This window comes from Enhydra lutris, unplaced genomic scaffold (genome assembly GCF_002288905.1).
Source record: "Enhydra lutris kenyoni isolate GAN:26980312 unplaced genomic scaffold, ASM228890v2 scaffoldscaffold10, whole genome shotgun sequence".
NCBI classification, from domain to species: Eukaryota; Metazoa; Chordata; class Mammalia; order Carnivora; family Mustelidae; genus Enhydra; species Enhydra lutris.
Genome location: NW_019154094.1, coordinates 14,789,285 through 14,806,736, shown reverse-complemented (window position 1 = coordinate 14,806,736; position 17,452 = coordinate 14,789,285). Strand labels below are relative to the sequence as shown.

General features: G+C 36.9%; 1 protein-coding gene across 1 annotated transcript in view; it reads left to right on the top strand.

Moving 5' to 3' along the window:
• Window positions 1-17,452, top strand: part of LOC111143860 (dynein axonemal heavy chain 12) — a 208,273-nt gene that overhangs the window by 132,265 nt on the left and 58,556 nt on the right. Inside the window, exons 46-54 of the mRNA XM_022497828.1 lie at window positions 1,411-1,573; window positions 2,649-2,729; window positions 3,278-3,454; window positions 6,001-6,132; window positions 7,979-8,068; window positions 8,712-8,852; window positions 10,894-11,135; window positions 12,132-12,279; window positions 12,566-12,711. Coding sequence (XP_022353536.1) covers window positions 1,411-1,573; window positions 2,649-2,729; window positions 3,278-3,454; window positions 6,001-6,132; window positions 7,979-8,068; window positions 8,712-8,852; window positions 10,894-11,135; window positions 12,132-12,279; window positions 12,566-12,711 — 1,320 coding nt within the window. The remainder of the gene's footprint in view (window positions 1-1,410; window positions 1,574-2,648; window positions 2,730-3,277; window positions 3,455-6,000; window positions 6,133-7,978; window positions 8,069-8,711; window positions 8,853-10,893; window positions 11,136-12,131; window positions 12,280-12,565; window positions 12,712-17,452) is intronic.

Below are 17,452 nucleotides of genomic sequence, written 5' to 3'. Positions count from 1 at the left end.
TTTTTATAAACATATAATGTATTTTTAGCCCCAGGGGTACAGGTCTGTGAATCACCAGGTTTACACACTTTACAGCACTCACCACAGCACACAGCCCCCCCAATGTCCATAACCCCACCACCTCTCCCGACCCCCTGACCCCCAGCAACCCTCAGTTTGTTCTGCGAGATTAAGAGTTTCTTATGGTTTGTCTACTTGTGATGAGAACTTTTAAGATCTACTCTCTTAGCAAGTTTCAAATACACAATACACTATTGTTTACTATTGTCACCATGCTGTACTTTACATTCCCAGAACTTATTCACCTTAAAATTGGAAGTTGGTACCTTTTGATCACATTCACCCACTCACCCCCACCACTCCCTGCCTCTGGAACCTCCAATTTGTGCTCTATTTCTATGAAATAATTTTTTTTTAGGTTCCATGTATAAATGAGATCACATGGTATTTAGCAGACTGAGTTTTCTCCTTCCCATTGCATATGGAGAAAACAATCTGCCTCTCAATTCTCAGGTTTACTTCTTGCAATTTCAACTCTAGGCAGACTGATGGGCCCTTTCCAGCTCCCTTTACCAAATTTATACCAAAAGGTGATCAGCCTCATTTGTGTCTAGTGCTAATCAACCCCAGGCTAATCAGCCATGGTTAAGATGGCAGGTTTCATAGAACAAACACTGCTGGTGGGGCACTGGATAGAAGTTTTCAGAAAAATGGAGCTGGCCGTGGATAACTCAAAAGTATCTGTTTTGCCTCTGTTCATCTCTGAAATCCTCATTTCAAAAGTGCATAAACCCAAGTGCTTATGCTATACCGCCTATCCAGAATCATACAGCTTGGTAACATTGTTGGCTTTGATGATTGCATCCACAGTGGGCTCTACCTACTTTGTGTACTTGCCATGAGAAACATTGCTTCTGTTGTCTCCATGTGTATATGTGGTAATCTTACACTTCTGGTCTTACCCCATTCAACCAGTGTGACACACTCTGTGCAGAGAATGCTGACTCATCCCTGCTATCCTATCTGCAATGCCCCTCCTTCCTACTATACTTCATTAGCTCTCACAGTATCTTGGGTCCCTTTCTAGCGTTAGATCCTCCTGGTTTATGAAACATGTAAAAAGATCTATATCTTTCTTGCTGTTGTTCACCTTTGATACCCATCTCGAGTGATTAGTGCTTTTTTTTTTTTTTGCTTTTTAAACACATCACTGCTATTTGATATTTTGTAGACAGGATATTAGGATGTGGTTATGTGTAGAATTCTCAGAATGTTACAGAGTTCAAGTACACAGCAGCTTCTAAATAAAATTAACTTTTATTCTTCTAGGTTTGTTGTTGATGCTATGTTGAATATACCTCTTACTTTGTGCAACTCTTTACTTAGAGTAAGATATGTTGTCCGTCTTAGGTTCTTGCAGGAGCTAGGACGACATAACTACGTTACGGCTACTTCTTATCTTGAACTTATTGCCTCATTTCGACAGCTTTTGACTAAGAGGCGACAAGCTGTGATGGAAGCAAAACAGCAATACGTGAATGGGCTTGACAAATTAGCTTTTGCTGAGTCTCAGGTAAATTTGATGAGCTGCTCAAAATGGTAACGTATCACAGGAAATATAGGAAATCATAAATAGCAAGAGTTATAATTTATCAAGAATATACTATGTGCAGGGCACTGTGTTATATGCTTCACACACACTCCTTCAATTATTCCTCATAACCACTCCATGAGGTAGACACTTTAATGATTCTCATTTTACGGATGAGTAACATGAGGTTTAGAGAAATCCACTGAGTTTCCACACAGATACATTTTGTTTTATTCTTCAGTTTTTTGTTTTGTTTTTATAGTAGTCTCCATACCCAGTGTGGAGCCCAATGTGGCTTGAACTCACAACTGTGAAATCAAGACCTGAGCTGAGATCAAGAGTTGGTTGCTTAACCAACTGAGCCACCCAGGAGCCCCTATTCTTAAGTTTTTGACATTTGGAGAGAATACAATAAGTCTGGGTTGCCTTTTTTATTACTATTATAATAGCTGGCTAAATATGAGATTGTATTTTTAATGAGTCAAGTGATAGTGATACTTATTAGCATTAGTTCAGTAGAAGCAACAAGGTTTGGGTAATCCGTATGCATTGTATACCATGCCCAGAGTATAATAGGGACTCCCAAGCTGCCACCTTCTTTCTAGCTGCACTTCTTCAGGGGCAACTGCATCCTCTTACTGCACTGTCATATACTCAAGGACAATGAAGTCTTTTGTGAAGAAAACTGCCCATGCCCTCATGGTTTTATTTATCATATAAAGAACTGGAAGGAAAAGTTAAGATTTTCTGGACCTGATGCCTTATGATACCTTTAAGTTGCGATTTTCTGTGTTTTGCTTCTATAGCTCTTGTTGCGGGGCGCCTGGGTGGCTCAGTGGGTTAAGCCGCTGCCTTTGGCTCAGGTCATGATCCCAGGTCCTGGGTTCGAGCCCCACATCGGGCTTTCTGCTCAGCGGGGAGCCTGCTTCCTCCTCTCTCTCTGCCTGCTTCTCTGCCTACTTGTGATTTCTCTCTGTCAAATAAATAAATAAAATCTTAAAAAAAAATTTTATAGCTCTTGTTGCTATGAAAACTTAATGGCAAACTATCTATTTAGGTTGGAGAAATGAAAATGGAGCTTGTCCAATTACAGCCCAAATTGGAGGAAGCTAAAATTGAAAATGCACATATGATGCAGGTAGAGTATCTTGAGTTTTTTTTTTTAACTGATGTCAGAAGACAATTGAAATATGTAATATTAGCCTTGAAAATATTCCTTAATTTTTTCCCACTACTAGATCTTAGGAACCTAACCCTTTTCTGCTTACCGGCTATCTCATTGAGTCCTGTGTGAGTTGTGTTGATTTTTTTTTAAGAATTCATTCATTTATTTATTTATAGTAGAGAAAGAGAGAGAGTCCCAAGTAGACTCTGTACTCAACACAGAGCCTGATAAGGTCTCCATCTCATGACCCCGACACCATGATCTGAGCCAAAATCAAGAGTCGGATGCCCAAGCAACTGAACCATCCAGGCACCCCAGCTGTGTTGATTTTGGAGGGAAGTGGGAAGCTCATTATCCAGTTAGGTCACATGTTATTTGCATTTCTCCTCATTTTATCCTGGGCCCTCCTGCTCTACAACATGATGTGTTGAATTCCCTAATTTCCAAACATACTCTTGTCTCTAGGATAGAGAAAATAGTAGGATGTTGGAGGAATTGTTTTATTTTTTCTCTCTGTTTAGGTTATTGAGATAGAGTCTGCACAAGTGGAAGCAAAAAGAAAGTTTGTGAAATTAGATGAAGAAATAGCCAGTGGCAAGGCTGAAGAAGCCCAAGCTCTGAAAAATGAGTGTGAGAGCGACCTAGCCGAGGCAATTCCAGCTTTGGAAGCAGCACTGTCTGCCCTGGATACACTCAAGGCAAGTGTTTGAATTTGCTACCTTGGGTTTCATCAACAAACTCCGCATGGGTCCTTGGTTCATTAGGTGTGGTCCTATTCCACCTGGGGGTGTTACATCGTTTTTTCCAGTCAAACAAAACTTGCCTCTTCACTGTTCATCTCTGTCACTATCTTATATTTTGGCTGTTCGTGTTATTTATAGTTTTCATTCAGGATATTTCAGTGAGAAGGGAATAAACAGTCCCCAAGAGGCCAAAGCAGTCCCGTACATGGACCAGGAGGCAGATGTTAAATAGAGTGTGGAGCTAGCTACCTTCCTGCAACTTCCTGGAGGTGCCTATATGGAAAAACTTGAAGAGCTTTCCCAATACAGCTGTGGGGGGCAGCTGTCTGCATTACACTGCATTGTGTATGACCTATTCCAGTCTTTAAGCAAGACCAGAACAACCTCACCAAACAGAACAGGGGAGACAGCTTCTGCTGACTTAGAAAGCCCAGTGTAGAAGGCCATTCAGGATGCTCAGACTCCATTCTTCAGCCCTTTCCTCATTCTACTAATTTCTATGTAAGATTCCTGACAAGATTGTGAGCTCAACTTATGGGTAATTCAGCATCTCACAGGATAAACTCTTCTTTTTTTTTTTTTTTTTAAAGATTTTATTTATTTATTTGACAGAGATCACAAGTAGATGGAGAGGCAGGCAGAGAGAGAGAGGGAAGCAGGCCTCCCGCCGAGCAGAGAGCCCGATGCGGGACTCGATCCCAGGACCCTGAGATCATGACCCGAGCCGAAGGTAGCGGCTTAACCCACTGAGCCACCCAGGCGCCCCTCACAGGATAAACTCTTCTGATTGTCAGTTATATCAGCCTTGTAGTTACAAGATATATTATTTTAAGGCATTTATATAAACGTCTAGTGCTTTCATTGTGCTGTGAACCAGGAATTTAAAACTCTGGGCTTATTTTTTCTTCCTCTCTGCTCTCTGGCACATTTAAAAGCCACATCCTACCCAGTGGTCTTTCTTCATTCTCTCTTTAGATGTTTATCACAGCAGCCACTTATTCTGGCAAAGCCTTGTCTTTAATAGGCACTCCATTCTAGAAGACCATGAGCATTAATTTAAGTAACTATCACTGTGGACTATGGACTTTCAGCAACGCTTCCTCTGAAAATCATAGGATTCTTTTTTTTTTTTTTTTTTTTGACAGAGATAGAGAGGCAGGCAGAGAGAGAGGAGGAAGCAGGCTCCCTGCTGAGCAGAGAGCCCGATGCGGGGCTCGATCCCAGGACCCTGAGATCATGACCTGAGCCGAAGGCAACAGCTTAACCCACTGAGCCACCCAGGCGCCCCAATCATAGGATTCTTGATGCCTTCAAACCTTACAAGTTCAGATCATTGATATCCGGTTCCCCTCTCATTGAGTCTGTTGCTTGTACCCTTCCTGGTATCAGATACTATATTATATGAGGTAGACTTCAGTTGCAGAGAAGAGAATTGGTTCTATTTAGTATAAGCAGACAAGGATTCTTTAGGATATTTTGTAAATGGATTACACAATTATTGGAAGAGCTGAAGAAATAGATCCTAGGCTGAGCTGCCAGGAATGACTCACAGAGCCAAACTGGAAATAGTCTCCCAGAGGAATGATCCCCTGAGTCTGAAGCCTGCAGAGCCATCCCACAGAGCCACACCACCTTCACTGTAATCTCTATCAGCAAAGGAGATGCCTCACCACCCACCATGTCCCCATTTATTCAGTCACAATTCTGGTATCATTCAAGTGATCTGATGGTGGAACCCAATGACCACCCACAACTCTAATTTGTGAGGAAATAAAATACATAGTTGTTAGCTTTCCAACAATTGCAAAGGACGTCAGAAGGATATTGGAGTGGATAATAAGTAAGTGAATCTGTTGCATCTGTCATAACAATATATACCTTTTTAGGAAATAAGTTTAAATTAGGGTCAGGATACCTGGGTGTGTCAGTTGGTTAGGCTTCTGCCTTCATAATTCTGGGGTCCTGGGATTGAGTCCCACGTTGGGCTCCCTGATAAGTGGGGAGCCTGCTTTCTCCTTCCTCTGCCTGATGCTCCCCCTGCTTGTGCACTCTCTGTCAAATAAATAAATAAAACCTTTTATAAATAAATAAGGGTCTACCTCTACTTTCTTCTTCTTCTTTTTTTTTTTTTTGGTAAAACTATATAAGCAAATATATAATTAAGTCTTTATCTAAATTAGGGTTCTTAATCTGGGTTCAGTGTATGGACTTGGTATGCAAATTTTTAATATATGTGTAAAAATGTATTTTCTGGAGGATTCATAGCTATATTTATATTCTCATAAGTCTATGAACTCCCAAACATTTGAGAACCATTGGTCTTAATCTGTGCTAAATTTAAATTGTCTTTTACTAATTATTTCATAATTATGCAAAGCCAAAACAACTATAATTTCAATAGAAAATCAATGCTCCATTATTCTCCAACATTATTTTCTAAATTCTCATTATTTAAAAATAAACTGTTCTAAATAAAGATACTCTGTTTTCTTTCAATTTAGCCAGCTGACATTACAATTGTGAAATCAATGAAGAATCCTCCATCTGGTGTTAAATTAGTTATGGCTGCTATTTGTGTCATGAAAGATATAAAACCAGAAAAAATTTCGGATCCTTCAGGAACTGGAGGCAAGGTAATTACTAGACACAGATTTAAATCATATTCGTGAATGTACAAAACATTTTACAGCAACAATTATCCAATTAAACATCAACAGTATCCAGTCCAGAGAAGAAACATTGTTTTCCAGATTGAATGGATTCAGAATAAGTATGGAGAACATTATCTACATGTATTCCACGGTAAAACTAAAGCAGTATAGCATCAGAAAAAATGTGGTTCCAATTGCTTCTATTTGTTTTTCTGTCTGTGCAGGTTACCTGCCATCATGGGGTGGGATTGAATGAACACTGAAATGTGTGAGCTTTTTCCAGCTAAGATTCTCAAGGATGTAATATATATAACCACATAGGTGTTATTCTGAGCATTCAAAAATTCTGCTGAGTTAAGCAGTATAGTGGAGTTGTTAAAAGTATGTGTTCTAGAGCAAGAATGTCTGTATTCAGAAGTCCTGTCTCGCTAGCAGTGTGGCCTTGGGCAAGATGCTTAACCCCTGTGGAACTCTGGAGGATTATTATAGTACATGCCTCACAAAGTTAATGTGATTATTAGATTATAAATATAGATACATATCGATCATATGTATAGATGGATACATATAGATTATACATATAGATAGATGATACATATAAAGCTCCTATGAATAAAGCTTTATATATAGTAAGTTCACAATAAATTGTTATTATGATTATTACTTAAGGCTATATCCCTTAAAAAGGAAGGTATAGCATCCATCCTAAACTCAATTATGGACTTATTTTCTTTTTGGGATTTTATAGTACCTAGATTTGAATTCCCGATTGGAGAATTGGGGTGTGAGTGTGGTTGTGTGTGTGTATGTACTCTGTCCTTACTGAAATAATAAATAAATCAGCTCTCACCAAGCCATTCTCATTTACACACACACACACACACACACACACGCACGCACGCACGCACGCCTACCTATCAGGCTACTGGAATTAGGAAAAAAACTGTTGGGCTAGTTATTTTAATGTCTTTGCTAACATAAGTACCATGTGCTTTATCCTGTAACTGGCAGAGCGACGTGTAATCCTTGTCTTCTTTCTCTTCTTTATCTCACTTGGGGAGCCTAGCTGGGTGAAGAGGTCATCCATAAGAAAAATATTTGTTACCTGTTTTAGTCCCTTTGAGCTGCTATTACAATTACCGTAGTCTGGGGTGGCTTTTATTTCTCACTGTGCTGGAGAATGGGAAATTCTGAGATCAAGGCTCCAGCAGATTCAGTGTCTGGTTGGAGGGCCCATTTCCTGGTTTATAGATGGCCTTCTTTTTGCTGTGTCCTCACATGGCTGAAGTGGGAGGGAGCTCTTTTACAAGGACACTGATTCCATTCATTTCCTAATCACCTATATACGAACCAGTGTTCAAATACCATCACACTGGGGATTAGGTTTTGACAATATGAATTTTGATGGGGGGGGGGGGTTGGGACACTTTCAGTCTATAGCACTACTTTTCTGGTTTGAAAGAATCAAGAGTAAAAGAAAATAAAGCTGGAAATAATAAAAATACATTTTCTTATATGAAATTCTGAGGGTGTTTATGCTAGTTGCTTTTCTTATATTTCCTAAAGAGAAATAATTGCATCATTTGCCTTTCAAGGTATAATTTTTTATAATGAATTCAGTATATAAGTTTATGTTCATATCTTAAATGTTTGATATATTTGGTACATTCTTGGGGAGAGGAATCTCTTTATTTCCAAAGAGATGTAAGTTGATATTTTGAAAGTATATGGTTTCTCTGGATAATATACCTTAAACTTCAAGAAGGAAAATTTATACAGAGCATCTTTAATTATATATTTAATAGATTTCCATAAATTTTATTTATAGATATTAGATTACTGGGCACCTAGCAAAAAGCTTCTGGGAGATATGAATTTCTTAAGAGAATTGAGAGAATATGACAAGGACAACATTCCAGTGAGTTTCATTGGATTTTTAATATACATATAACTTTGCCAAGGTGTATAAGATCTTTGACATTAAGCAATATTTTGTAAAATGTAAGATAGCTCATTTTTAAGATTTAAATAATGCAGGAATATTATATTATTGACTATATTATGAATTCTCATAATGCATAAAACCACTCCTTCATACCATTGAAAATCATTTAATGAATTACTATTTTAGTGTATTATTAACTTGAAACAGTTCTCTTATAGTAGTTTCATACACCTGAAACACAAATGTATGTGAGATTAAAAATGTAGAGTGCGCTTTTCCATCCAAACTTGCATTTATTGATTGTTTAATTGTTTTTTTCTCATTTCCACATATTTTCCAAAACACCAATAGTCTTTTTTTGGGGAGGAAGGGAAGAAACATCTTGCTTTAATGTCTGTAATCTTGTGTATTCTGCCCACAAGTATGACTTGTGTTTCTGTTTAAACTATGCTTATTTTAAAATTGTCTCAAAGTATTGACTTTGGTTTTTAAAGACAACTTGTCTTTTTTATACTATGTGCATGATTTTTTTTTTTACTGTGCATGATTATTTTTTCATCTTATGACTGTATGATATATATGTTGAAATTTTAAGATGGAAATGTTTGTTACATAGGTGACTATTATGCAGAAGATACGTGGTGAATACCTTACAAACCCTGAATTTGATGCTTCTAAGATTGCTAAAGCTTCTTCTGCAGCTGAGGGTCTGTGCAAGTGGATCATGGCCATGGAAGTGTATGACAGAGTTGCAAAGGTATCTTGAGGATCAACACATTCATTTTCTATTGAAATATTCCCAGAAATTAAAATCTGTGCATATATTGACTAGTTAAGCAGTTTCTCAAACTGATATCAGAAAGAATTTATCTTGCTGCAGCACCTAGTAGACAGAACACATGTGTGTGATATAACCTAGTCTTGGCTAGTAGTAGTGAGTAGTAGTGCTCAGGGATAAATGGGCCAGACTGACCTACCCCTGTAGAGACGTGGGGCAAAAGCCAAAACTTCAAGGGCAAAGTGGCAGATTAAAAAATTGAGTCAAAGGACCAGAAGTTAAAAGACCCAGTAGAGTTAAGAGACAGAGCATGGACTGTTGCCCTGAAGTAACAGCATGCATAGGTAAGGAACATTTTATGGAGACTGGTTAAAATCATTTTGTAAATTTGGCTAGAAAAGGGCCACAGAAATATTGGCCTTGCCTTCTGTAGCTTGCAGAATCCCACTGAGGGAAGCAGGAAATATAAATAAAAAGGCAGATAAAAATACATGGTAACACGTGTTTAGAATAATCTCAGAAGGGGCATCTGGGTGGCTCAGTCCATTAAGCATCTGCCTTTGGCTCAGGTGATGATCCTAGGATCCTGGGAAGGAACCCTGCATCAGGTTCCCTGCTCAGTGGGGAGTCTGCTGCTCCCTCTTCCTCTGCCCTTCCACCTGCTTGTGCACTCTCTCTCTCTCTCTCTCTCAAATGAATAAATAAAAATCTAAAAAAAAAAAAAAAAAGAATCTCAGAGTAAATGATAAGGCTGTCACAATTGGAAAGATATTCCTAGTAAGGTACATATGCCTGTAGAGAGGCCGGGATTTTGATTGTTATTTTCAGGAGAATAGACTTGTCAAAGAAATAAAATTAATTTTATCTGGGATATTCTTCCATTGAACATCTTGTCCCCTCCCCATCACAGGTTTTGGAGCTTTCAACCTAACTCATGTCCACATGTCTCACAAGGCTTGAAGCAGAGAAGCCAAGGCATTCAGAATCTTTCCTGACTTCCCACTCTACACCTCCACACTGCCATTTTAATTCTGATGCAGCTGCCCCATGTTGCTTCGGAAGGGTTGAAGGGAGATATTCAGTAAGGTCTCCTCTGAAGTCAAAAGTAGAAAGTGGAGCTTCCTGTTCTCTCTTTATTTAACACATTACCCCTTCAGGATTTCAGCCCTGAGGAGAGAAAACAGGACATTTGTGTCTGATCCCTCCCTGCTCCTTCCCTCTCTGCCTTCAGCTTTGTTCATGGCAATGAACCAGATTTAGATCTTCCTTCTTTCAAACTGGTGTCTATTCTCTTTGGTCATCTTCTAAATTTTTTCTATCAATGGTTTAAAATATACTTCCTGATCAAGTTGACTAAACCCTATTCTTGATATATTAATGAACATAATAATATAAGAACTTTAGAAAATCTCCTTTCTCTCAACAAAGTGCAGCTTTTCAAGATTTGTTGAGGAAAATTCAGTTTTGGTAGTGAAACAACATCAAGGCTTCTTTCTCCTTGTAATGCTATTAACGTAGTCTTAATCCCCCCAAGGCAATGTATGCCTCAGACAACCGGGAAGAAGACTGCAGACTTGAAAATGCCACACACACATACACACACACACATGCACGCACAGAGCATAGTCCTGTATTTATGCTACATGTTTTTCCCCCTCTGTTTTTGGCAACAGTTGAATGGCAACTTCTCATTATTTTTGAGACATTTTGCTGTATCCTGTACTGTTTTTGCTACATATTAAATATTTTGTTAGTCTTGAATAATTCATCTGTTTTACAGATGATCATTTGCTAGTCCAGAATGTTTTATATATTTTATATGACATAAATAAATTGTAATTTACTTAGGTAAAAAAAAAATGTAAGATTTAAGGCAAAATATTTATTTAGCATAATTTATTATAAGTAACAAATATATTTATAGTAATAATTACTTTTAACTCATCATGTCTATAAAGGATTATATAGGTGTCCGTTTTAGAAAGTACACATCCTAGCTGCATGTATTGTTCCCAAACAGGTTGTGGCTCCTAAGAAAGCCCGCTTAACAGAAGCTCAGAAGTCCTTAGCTGAGATAATGGAGCTTTTGAATCAGAAGAGAGCAGAATTAGCAGAAGTAGAACATCATTTGGAAAATTTACAAACAACATTTATTGAGAAAACTGAGGAAAAGGCTCGTTTAGAAGACCAGGTGGAACTCTGTGCTAAGAAACTTGAAAGAGCCTCAAAACTAATTGGAGGACTGGGAGGAGAAAAATCAAGGTCAGATTTCTACTTATTTTAACAACATTTAAGGGTTGAATATGTTACTTTCTTTGAGTGTTTATTATTGATTTTTAAGTGTCTGGTTTAGAATGAGGGCATTCAACAAGGCACCTGGCCAGGCTTCTCCCAACAGAATATCAATGTCAGGGATGGTGTTTGCCACTTGTTTCCAAAATTTTTATAAGGCAGATGATAACTTTAAATCTACATGTTGAGTGTGTCGGGGATAATTGTATATTTCTTTCCAATTTTATGTGTTTTTATAAATTTTTTCATAATAAAATGTTTGCCCGGGGTTGAGGGCAGGGGGAGTAGTGGATATATGACTCACTTTCTTAAAATTTATTTCAAAGAAGATATAACTGGACTGATCTGAGTAAAACAGTTAGCTTTATCCTAATCTATTGGTATTAGCCAACCAGCTATCTCATTTATTAATTATATGTGTTGGGTGAATAGCATGAAAAGGTAATAGGCCTTTGACAGTATTTTGTAGTGCAGATTAGGTGATTTTGAAATGCATTTTTTTTATTGTAAAGACTTCATGAAATGGAAAGAATACTAACCTTAGCACCAGTATGCCAGCTTTTATACAACTTAAATGGAATTTTTAGTAATGAATTAATTGCAAGTGTTTTTATGTCATACAGACTAACAATAAATACTGAAGCAAATAGCAGGGCCACTAGGCCAAATAAATCATCCTGAAGAAAATCATTAGACAAAATGCTGGCATGTTTTTATTTTTGTTTTTTTTCTTGCTTGTTCCGGAGGGTCAAGTTTTGCAAGAAATGTCTAATAATCTAATAACGAAAGGTGGATTGTCATTCATATAGCATAGATATATTATAGCACTTCTCCTTTTATAGATGGGAGTCCAACATTTCATGGCTTTTTGTTATAGAATTTGGACCAGAAGTCCCTTACCCTTTCTATTACTGTCTTCCATCATTCTCTGTGGTGAGGCTCTTTTGCCTTTGGTTGATCTCACAGATGGTCTCAGGCTGCAGATGACCTTCAGATAATATATGAAAATTTGACTGGTGATGTCTTAGTATCAGCAGGAGTAATAGCCTATCTTGGTGCTTTCACTTCTGGCTTTCGACAAAGATGTACAGAAAACTGGAGCAAGTTGTGCAGGGTAAGAGTTTTATATTTTGTAAGTTTCCTTTTGAACATTCAAAGTATGTTTTGGGATATTATGGAGGAAAAAATGGTAATAAGGATGAAGAAGAAAAGAAATCACTGAAAGTGTGGGGTCTTGTTTTTTCTTCTTGCTTGATCAGTAAAATACTTTTATAGTCCAACTTTTAATTCAGTTTTTTTTCCACTTTTTTAGAGTTAAATAATATCCGATGACAAATCAATAACTTAAAAAATTTCAACCAGCAAAATGAAATAAAACATTATATATTTATTTCTTACAGGAGAAAAAAATTCCATGTTCAGAGGAGTTCTCATTGAGTAAGACTCTGGGTGATCCAGTAAAAATTAGAGCTTGGAATATTGCCGGATTGCCAACAGATACTTTCTCCATAGATAATGGAGTGATTGTTAATAACTCCAGGCGTTGGTAAGGAAAATAAAGTATTTTTCAATTATTTTATCTGAAAGTATTTAAATGTAGAGAAAAGTTGACAGGATTTTAGAGTAAGCACCCACACGCCTACCACCTCCTAGATTCTGCAGTTAACATTTTTGTTGCTGCTTTATCACATACTTATCCATCCCTCTATTCATCCATCAACTCATCCTTTTTATACATTGCTACATAAGTTGCAGATATGGTTATACTTTTCCCCAAATGCTTCAGCATGCGTATCATTACCTTCAGTTGTTTTGTTTGTTTTTCTTTTGATGTACAATTTATGTATAATAAAATACACAAGAGTTAAGTATACCACTCATGAATTCCAACAAAAGTGTAGACTTGGTACAGATACAGAATGTTATTAACATCCAGGAAGTTTTCTTATGTCCCTTCCCAGTAAATCCTTACTCTCACCCCACAGTAGGAAATTATTACTCTGATTATTTTCCATCACAGGTTAGTTTTGCCTATTCTAGAACTTCATATAAACAGAATCATACTGTATATACTTTTTTGAGTAAGGCTTCTTCCACAAAGCACAAAGTTCCTATTTTTTGTTGCTGAGTAATATTCCATTGAATGGCTATATCACCATGCATTCTCTTATTGATGGACACCTGGGCTCTTTGCAGTTTTTGGCTATTTACCTTATGTGTTTTAACTAGGTATTTCTACGTGTTTTCAAGATACTATAACTTGATCATTTATGCAATTTCACAGATATCTTTTTTAATTGCTATCATTGATAGTGTGATAACTATATGAACTTTACAAATGGTTTTATTATCCTTTTATTTATATCACTTTGAAAAACTTCGACGATTACTCTTATTTGAGAAATCATTTACTGTAAATGATTATCCGTGTTGTCATTTAATTTTAAGTCTTTTCATGGGACTTTATCTCATATATATTAATACCATTGAGCTCTTACATACATGAGGTACTTCTATAAGTGCCCTATAGTCTCAAAAATTCCTGAGTTAGACATTACTGTTATTCCATTTTACAGATGAGGAAATTGAGGCCTGCAGTGATTTAATAATTTGAAATTTAGTAGATAACTGACCTAAAATGGTGGAGTCAGAATTTTAATCTAGGTCATTTAACTTCAAAATCCTTGTTTTTAATTACTGTGTGAAGTGCATGGAATAGGATATTACATTCATTACCTTTAAAACTGTAATGGAAATTTTAGTCGTCTTGTGGAATATGAAACACATATAAAGACATCTTACATTTTGAGAGTCTGAGTTATTGTTTGTTTATATTCTTTGAAAACCTTACTTCAAGACATCTAAGCTTCCTTTATATTGACAGTATTGTTTTAATAAAATAAGGATGTGTATGATCATATTTTGAGTGTTTATCCTCTCAAATTTTGCTTAAGTATGAACATTCTTAGATTGAGACTTCAGATAATTATAGTAAATTTATCATAATCTGAGAAAGTATATTCAGCTGTTCAAAAAAATATGTTCTCTGGTAGGGCAGGGAAAGTTCTACTTAACAGAATATTATACTCCAAGTTTTTAGAATTCTGTTTTAGAACTCCTTTCAATGCATTGGTGGCTATTCGGATTTTTAAAATTGCAGTTCAGAAAATGCTGTTGGTCTATATGTATCTTAATTAAAATTTGAGGAAACCAGAGGTTTCAGGGTCATATGTAAATTGAGGACAACAATCTGTCAATTTCTGGCAGAAAGGCTCTCCTAATAAAGTAATATTTCAATAGAGTCACCCTTTCCACCTGTTATTTGTGGACCAGCTGGTCCACAGGCCATGGGCTGGTTGACTTTTAAAGGATTACTCTCTGTCCTTATAGTTCAAATTTCAGTTCTTGCCACTTGCGCCCAGTCTAGTCATCTATGGGTGTCATCCTTATTAACACCAATATAAGTGGCCACAGAGGTTTAGTCTCCTGTCTAATTCCTGATAGAAAAACCCAGTAATGTAGCTAATGTTCACTGTTTTGGTTATTCTGTCTTAAGTGTACCTTAGACTATCATAAGTGTACCTCAGAGAAAGTTAGGGCCACAAGGCCTATGGAAGGTGAAAATTGATCTGTTTTCTGTCCCTCAGGGTGTAGGAACAATCTTCTGTGTTATTCTCTGCACAGCTGCTTCATTAGTCTATCTCTAATGTTGTGGTCTGTCTCTGTTCCCCTGTGCATATGGCTGTTCACTATGGAAGCCTCAGTTCCTAAGTTCACAAAACACATCAGTTGAAAAGTATAGATTAACCAGGACCATCAAGTCAAACTTCAAGTTCCTGTGACAGAAAAAACTGATTGGTTTAGCTTGGGACAAATATCCACCCTAGGTTTAGTTACCTATGGCTTGGGGCCAAACCATTATAGTAACAAACATGGGTACTGGAGGTCAAGATATAGTTCTCAGAGTCATAAGCTGGGAAAACAATGTACTTTTTGAAATTAGGACTGATGCTTCTTTTTTGTATCTTTGGGTATGATAAAAATTAAGAATCTAATTTTATTTTACTTTTTTTTATAATGATAGCCATGTACCCCAGCACTGTGTCCCTGTTTATTGAGATATTCATCCTTTCCTCATGGAATTATAATACTACCTTTGACCCTTTAGTGTTTCTTTCATGTGTTTGTTGGCTATCTGGATGTCTTCTTTGCTGAAATGTCTGTTCATGTCTTCTGCCCATTTCTTGGCTGGATTATGTGTTCTTTGGGTGTTGAGTTTGATAAGTTCTTTATAGATTTTGGATACTAGCCCTTTATCTGATATGTCATTTGAGAATATCTTCTCCCATTCTGTTGGTTGTCTTTTGGTTTTGTTGACTGTTCCTTTGCTGTGCAAAAGCTTTTGATCTTGATGAAGTCCCAATAGTTCATTTTTGCCCTTACTTCCCTTGCCTTTGGCGATGTTCCTAGGAAGAAGTTGGGGTGGCTGAGGTCAAAGAGGTTGCTGCCTGTGTTCTCCTCAAGGATATTGATGGATTCCTGTCTCACACTGAGGTCTTTCATCCATTTTGAGACTATTTTCTGTGTGTGTGGTGCAAGGAAATGGTCCAGTTTCATTCTTTTGCATGTGGCTGTCCAATTTTCCCAACACCATTTGTTGAAGAGACTATCTTTTTTCCGTTGGGCATTCATTCCTGCTTTGTCAAAGATTAGTTGACCATGGAGTTGAGGGTCCATTTCTGGGCTCTCTGTTCTATTGATGAATGTGTGTTTTGGGGCCAGTACTATACTGTCTTGATGATTACAGCTTTGTAAAAGAGCTTTAAGTCTGGAATTGTGATGGCATGAATTTTGGCTTGCTTTTTTAACACTCCTCTGGATATTCAGGGTCTTTTCTAGTTCCATATAAATTTTAGGATTATTCGTTCTATTTCTTTGAAAAAGTTGATGGTATTTTGATAGAGATTGTGTTAAATATGTAGATTTCTTTAGATAGCATAGACATTTTCACAATATTTGTTCTTCCAATCCATAAACATGGAATATTTTTCCATTTCTTTGTGTCTTCCTCAATTTCTTTCATAAGTACTTTATAGTTATCTGAGTACAGATTCTTTGCCTCTTTGGTTAGGTATCTTATGGTTTTGGGTGCAATTGTAAATGGTATCGACTTCTTAATTTCTCTTACTTCTGTCTTGCTGTTTGTGTATAAAAATGCAACTGATATCTGTGCGTTGATTTTATATCCTGACACTTCATGGAATTCCTGTATGAGTTCTAACAGCTTTGGAGTGGGAGTCTTTGGGTTTTCCACATAAAGTAGGATATCATCTGCAAAGAATGAGAGTTTGACTTCTTCTTTGCTGATTCAGATGCCTTTTATTTCTTTTTGTTATCTGATTGCTGAGGCCAGGACTTCTAGTACTATGTTGAATAGCAGTGGTGATAGTGGACATCCCTGCCATGTTCTGACCTTAGTGGAAAAGCTCTCAGTTTTTCCCCATTGATAATGATATTTGCTGTGGGTTTTTCATAGTTGGCTTTGATGATAATGAGGTATGTACCCTTGATCCCTACACAATGAAGAGTTTTGATCAAATTCCCTTGGAAAGCCATCTGGTCCTGGGTTCTTATTTGTTGAGAGATTTTTGATGACTGCTTCAATCTCCTTACTGATTATGGGTCTGTTTAGATTTTCTATTTCTTCTGGTTCAGTTTTGGTAGTTTATATGTCTCTAGGAATGTCTCCATTTCTTCCAGATTGTCAAATTTGCTGGTATATAGTTGCTCATAATATGTTCTTGTAATTGTTTGTATTTCTTAGGTGTTGGTTATGATCTCTCCTCTTTCATTCATTATTTTATTAATTTGGGTGCTTTCTCTTTTCTTTTTGATAATTCTGGCCAGGTGTTTATCAATCTTATTAATTCTTTCAAAGAACCAGCTCCTAGTTTCATTGATTTGTTCTACTGTTCTTTTGGTTTCTATTTCATTGATTTCTGCTCTGATCTTTATGATTTCTCTTCTCCTGCTGGGTTTAGGCTTTCTTTGCTGTTTTTTCTCCAGCTCCTTTAGGTGTAGGGTTAGGTTGTGTACTTGAGACCTTTCTTGTTTCTTGAGAAAGGCTTTTACTGCTATATACTTTCCTCTCAGGACTGCCTTTGCTATATCGCAAAGATTTTGAACAGTTGTGTTTTCATTTTCATTTGTTTCCATGAATTTTTAAAATTCTTCTTTAACTTCCTGGTTGACCTATTCATTCTTTAGTAGGATGCTCTTTAGCCTCC